At 44.7% G+C, this 6,547-nt stretch overlaps 1 protein-coding gene across 1 annotated transcript; it reads right to left on the minus strand.

The window, feature by feature from the left end:
- Positions 1–47: 47 nt before the first annotated feature.
- On the minus strand, positions 48–3,203 carry aldh3b1 (aldehyde dehydrogenase 3 family, member B1). Its single transcript, XM_079367085.1, is given in 10 exon segments — positions 48–318; positions 665–764; positions 866–1,032; positions 1,250–1,642; positions 1,768–1,849; positions 1,929–2,014; positions 2,429–2,474; positions 2,476–2,550; positions 2,639–2,749; positions 3,112–3,203. Coding segments are annotated over 9 exon segments (1,212 nt in total). The 5' UTR covers positions 2,714–2,749; positions 3,112–3,203; the 3' UTR covers positions 48–130.
- Positions 3,204–6,547: the final 3,344 nt, after the last annotated feature.

Raw genomic sequence — 6,547 nt, forward strand, 5'->3', positions numbered from 1 at the left:
AAGGTAAAGAAAACGTGACCTACGTAAACAAAAACCCACCCGAGGACTAAAAATAGAACGATTTACCATGTTTTAAAGATTTTAATTCATGGATTCAGTATAAAATGTTCTTCTCCGTCACACACGCTCTTCACAGGATGCAGCACGTGCTCTCAGGTGAGGTGCTCCAACGTAGCCAGCTCAGTTTACTCTCTGTGTATGGGGGGTAACGCAGGGTGTTGAGTCTCTCCAGGCCCCAGCCGCGCAGCATGCAGCCTCGCCGGTGGCTGAATGTCTCAAAGCTCCAGCGTCCATGGTATTGGCCACAACCACTGTTCCCTGGAGGAAGTAGAGAAAAAAAAAATCCTTATTTAACCGATACTGGGCTTTTCATTATTAATGAGGCTGGCGGTGAAGGGGAAGAAACTGCTCCTGCTGGCGAGAGGTTTTGGTCCTGATGGACTGAAGCCTCTTTCCAGGAGAGGGTCTCGAACAGTCAACGCCCCTCCCTCTCTTAACAGTCATTTTATTCACTTCCTCAGATGTTTTCATTTTACTTTATCGCCCTTTCAGACATTAATACTCTTCACTTTCAGTTTCATGTCTGCTCCTGTCTGATAGGGATTTGAACCAGGAACCTCTTCGCTTTGAGGCAGATATCTGATATCTAAAAAAATGCGCATACCTATCCCTCCAAAAGGCAGCGTGGGCAGGGACATGTGGACGATCCCGTCATTGGAGCAGAACCCTCCACTCTTGGTGTTTTCCATCACTGTGTTCACAATCTATGACAAAGAGGCACGGTGTGAGGTGAAATTAAAAAAAGAAGCGACGCGTGTTCAGCCGTGTGAGCCGTGAGAGACGGCAGACAGGTCTCCGCTCTTACGTGGGATTTGTCGGAGAAAACGTAGAGAGCGAGCGGCCTCTCTCGGCTGTTCATGAAGTCGATGCCTTCCTGCAGAGACTCCACGGTCAGGATGGGCAGGATGGGGCCGAAGATCTCGTCCTTCATCAGAGCGTCGTCTTCAGCCACGTCCACCACCACAGTGGGAGCTGACGGGACACACACGGGAACTTTATCGATACTGGCATGAAGGTCGTCAAGAAAGCAGAACTTTAACTTTTATGCTATGCTAGCAAAAAAACCATATCAACACCATGGCAACAAAGAATCGATCCTAGACACTCATTTTCAATAACCAACCTATTTACAGAAGAAGTCAAACACCTGCACACGCCAAACATCATGACTTCCTGTTTCTGATCCCACCTATGTACTTGTCCTCCTCGTCGCTCTCTCCTCCAATAACAACTTTGCCTTCAGACTTCTTGAGCATCTCCGTCAGTCGGGTCCAGTGTCGAGAGGACACGATGCGGCACAGGTCGGGACAGCTCTGAGGCTCCTTGGTGTAGAAGTCCTCCAGAGTCTCCCGGATTACAGGTAGCAGGGCGTCCCGGGTGGCCGGCAAGCAGAGAACATAATCCGGCGCGACACAGCTCTGACCAGCGTTAAAAAACTTGGACCACACCAACCGGCGTGCAGCCGCCACCATGTCATTACTGTCGTATATTAAGCAGGGACACTTCCCGCCCAGCTCCAACGTCACTGGAGTCAGGTGGACCGAGGCTGCCTGCAGGATGCTACGTGCAACTGTTGGAGAACCTGAGAGACAAAGCAGAGGGATCAGCGTCCAAAGTACCAGACAAGTCTGGTGTCTCAGAGAGGACGAGATCTGTTCAGTGACCAAGACGACGTCCCCTGCACCAGGCAGTGATCTGATCCCTCACCCGTGTAGAAGATGTGGTCAAAGCGGTTCTGCAGGAGTGACTTGGTCTCCTCCACTCCTCCAGTAACAACCGTGTAACAGTCCTGCAAGAACAAGAGTGTCCTCTTACTGCTGGAGTCCCGCTCTACTTATCATGAGTAAACGTGGTCAGTGAGTCTTTACCTGAGACAAATACTTGGGGATGAGCTCTGCTAGCAGACTGCTTGTGGCAGAGGTGATCTCTGAAGGCTTGATGACCGCACAGTTTCCTTTTTAAAGACAAACATCATCCAGTCAGACATGAACCAACATCCCCCATGAACTCAGAGTCAACGCCGACTTCCATCTATTTTCAAAACATGTTCAAAAAAATGGATTGTAAACAACCAATCAAGCTCTCATTGATTTTATTTTTCCTGCATTTATTCAGTATTTTAACTTTAACGATGCAATCATTATTTTAAAATTAAGCCTTTTTATGTGTGTTGTGATATGATGTGAATGTATCCTGTGTTGACCTGCCCAGGGACCGCAGATGGAAATTATCCAAAAGGAATAGAAGTTCATCCTCATTATCTTCTGCTCCTGATAAAGTCGATCAGGTATTTTGATTTCTGCAGGATTCACATTGAGCATGTGGTGCGTTAACTCAAGGTGATCTGTGCGTGTGTGTGGAGGATAACCTGCAGCAATGGCTCCAATCAGAGGTGCGAGAACGAGTTGCACCGGGGTAGTTCCACGGCGCGATGATCAACACGACGCCCAGTGGTTCCATCCGTACGAAACACGTGTCCAGCTGTGTCGCCTTTAAAACAAAACAAACAAAAACTTTAATTCAACAGAAACATTGAAAACAAAACACACAGCGTCCGAGTCGTCTTTGTTTGACCTACCAGGTTCTTGCTGACGTACTCGGGCTTCATCCAGCTCGAGAAGTTGTTGAGGGTGTAGTGCAGATGGTTGATCATGATCTCGATCTCGGACAGGACGGCCTCGAATTTTGGCTGACATGCAACGACAGCAAAGCAGGGAAAGTCAGAACGCTCGGGTTGGAGCAGACACAAATTAAATTCCCCTACGGTCACATTTCAACTGCACTTTTTTTAGGTTTTTATTAGAAAACATGACAGAGAGAGAGAGAGAGAGAGAGAGAGAGAGAGAGAGAGAGAGAGAGAGAGAGAGAGAGAGAGAGAGAGAGAGAGAGAGAGAGAGAGAGAGAGAGAGAGAGAGAGAGAGAGAGAGAGAGAGAGGAGAGAGAGAGAGAGAGAGAGAGAGGGAAGGAGTGAAGGAGTGAAGATGTTAGAAATCTGTGGTGTCAGACTCTTTACTGCCGACACTTTGACCACGAGGGTCGCGAGTGTTTTACCTTGGCAAAGTCTTTCTGCACAGCTTGCAGAATCACTTCCTGGTTTTTCTTTGATCAGCGACATCATCTTGGTCAGCTGATCTCGACGGAACTCCTGTGGTATTGTGACGCCTGAAGCGAACACTGAGCGCAATCTGCTGACAACTTCGCTGTGGGTCTCCATCTTTCAGCCTGACACACACACACACACACACACACACACACACACACACACACACACACACACACACACACACACACACACACACACACACACACACACACACACACACACACACACACACACACACACACACACACACACACACACACACACACACACACACACACACACACACACACACGAGAATGAAGATTATAAATCCCTACAATCTTCTGCCTGACTGAAGTCAGTGTTGACATGGAAGACCACCCAACACACGTGTATTTACAAACGATGAAACCTCAGAGTGTGTAAGCTGTATCAGGGTTTTGCCAGAGACCAGATCCAGATCTAAAACTGTCACACAAAGACTGCAAAATGTGACCCAGATTATCTTAGAGTGAAACACGGGTTCAGATTGATGGAAACATTTTTGTATTTGTGCAAAATTGAAAACTCCTCCAGCAGTTCACTTAAAGCCGGCTTTCATAATCTGCACTTGATTAAAGAGGAAACAAACATCTAGATCTACTTTATAGGCATTTTTGTGCAGGGGTTAAAAGGTTTGAAACATTTTAAACTGGGGTTTAACGGGTTTCTGATTCACTTCAGACATGATGGTCAAATGAATCCTTTGCATTGGAAGCCAACTCCAGCAGCATCGTCCCATCAGGATTGTAAGGACACACCTGGAAGTCTTGTGCAATAGGCTATTTCGCAACGAAAATCCTTATTTGTTAGATATATACAAGGCCGAATTTACCAGAAGCACTTCATGTGTATGAATGTGTCTTTAAATTTGTTTATTTTATGATTTATTTCGGTTTTAAACAGATATCATTTTAAAAAGCATTTTTTATAAATGATTATCGGCACAAACCGGTAAATCAACGCGTGCAGATCAGTGTTTATTGGCTGTAAATAGACAGATTTCAGCTCTAAAAAAGTGGCATGACGTGATTTAATTTACATTAACATGAGGATGATGAAAGCAGTGTACTTACATGTCACGCAAATCAAGTTTCCCGGATTACTACATGACAAAAACGCCGGCAAATGTCACAGTTCACCTTTTTTTTTTTTTAAAGGCTTTGCATGATTTTAAAGGGAGCACGCGCTCAGGTGTTCATCTCGTGCAAAACGGCAGAAAATAGGACACATTTCAAGCTGCTTACCTGCTGAGTGCGTGTGGTCAGTATTGAAAGTGGCAGATCCGCAGCTCCACTGTGCCGGAGAGAGAGAGAGAGAGAGAGAGAGAGAGAGAGAGCTCCGGTGTTTCCGGGTGTCGTTGTGTCTCGTCTTACAACCGGTTTGTGTTCAAGTTTTCGGAAAAGGTAAGGGAGGGGGGAAATTAGGGAAAAGGCTTTTGGCTGATCTCGAAAAACTTGCCCTAAAACTTGCAGGGCGAGATGGACGTGAGTGCGCATGCGCGTGGAGCCGGTCTGTCCTTCGTCTAAATAAAACACTGTGAACTTTTAACTTGCTAGAAGAATAAAGTAATGCAAGCCTTAATAATTAAAAACAAATAATTAAATGGGGCTGCATGAACATAAGAATTTAAATAAACGTGTATTTAAGAAGAAAAAAAGACTTGATGGAAATAGAGCAAAACAAAAACAGTGGCAAGGGATGGAGATGTTTAATAAAAGCTTGAAGAATGAGCAAGTTTATTTATGGAGCACTTTTCAATACCAAGCAATCCAAAGTGCTTCAAATAAGACCTCAAACGCATCACGATAAATGGCCGTGTTAAAAACAAAACAAACAAAAAAACAAAATAAAAGCACAAAGTTAAAGTGCAGAGTTTCAAAGTAAAAGCTGTGTTGAAATCATTTAATGAAAGGTAACAGGTGAGTCTTCAGGTTCAGGGGATTTTATTTTTATTTATTTATTTGTTTACTTCTGAGCAGATTTGTATTTTGCAGCCAGCACTTTTGACATTGCTTATGATGACACACATATTACAAAACAGATGCAACAAGGAACAACATATTTACACATCATTAAAAACCTGCTCAAACATGATTTAGAAATAGTGCTCAAGTTTCCACCAATCAGAATATAGACCTGCGATACAATTCTCAACCAATGGGGCACTGGTAGTCTTGTGGTTAGTGAGGGCCGCGGTGGCTCAGTTGGTAGAATCAGAATCTCTCAATTGGAAGGTTGGGGGTTTGATCCCCCAGCTCCTGCAGCCACGTCTGATGTGTCCTTGAGCAAGACATTTAACCCCAAGTTGCTCCTGCTGCTTCATTATCGGTGTATGAATGAGATAAGTTATTTCTGATTTACTCTTGAAGCAGCCTTTGCCATCAGTGTGTGAAAGCGCTGTGAGTGGTCCAGCTCAAGTCCGTTTGCCATTTCGTGCACGCGCCCCAGGTGGTCTCGAATCTGAGCTGTGGCTCCTGTCGTTCCACACGCGCTCTCTCTCTCTCTCTCTCTCTCTCTCTCTCTCTCTCTCTCTCTCTCTCTCTCTCTCTCTCTCTCTCTCTCTCTCTCTCTCTCTCCCTAATTGCTGGCTAAAAATAAACCTTAAGTCTCCGCCAACGAGATGAAGAAAAAAACACAAAGAAATATTCTCTTTAGCCGGGTTTAAAAATAACTCTTCAACCTTTATTAAAAGAACTGAGAGGATCTGTTTGTTCCAGTCTGGATGGTTCAGTAGGTCCATAATGCATTCAGCGCTTTATAAACCAGCTGCAGGATTTTAAAATCTATGTTTTAGGAAAATCTGTGAACTGTAGGCCGAATAAAGTCCGCTGCAGAGAGCTGCATGGACACATTTAATAAGGTCCTGCTGGGGGACAAGTCCTCTGACTCTTCATATATTCTTCATATGATAGTAAGTGAACTTTTTAATCTACGTAACCTTTAAAATGTAGGACAGAGTCAAAGACCACACCCAGATTGTTTGTCTGGTCTGTGGTTTTAAATTCCATTGACTGCAAAAACTTAATCACTCCTCCTTGGCTGCAAACACAAATACCTGAGTTTATTCATCATGTGTCGCTGAAGCTGACGACTGACAAGTTATCATTGGCAGGGAAGCTTCGGCACCTGCCAGCAAAACAGAGAAAATAAGACTCGAGTTCCGATTCAGAGCCAGCAGTGTGTAAATACATGATAAAAAAAACAGGAATAAAATGGCCTTATGTGGAAACACGAGTCTTAAAGGCTTCTGTATATCAATGTTGATTTGTGTCCATTGGGGCCTTTAAGCAAAAATGAACTGGGGGGCCCAGTTAGGACCAGGACCAGTGTTCATCACCATCATGTCTGAAAAGGTCCTGATGC

This window comes from Symphodus melops (assembly GCF_947650265.1).
Source record: "Symphodus melops genome assembly, chromosome: 17".
Taxonomy (NCBI): Eukaryota; Metazoa; Chordata; class Actinopteri; order Labriformes; family Labridae; genus Symphodus; species Symphodus melops.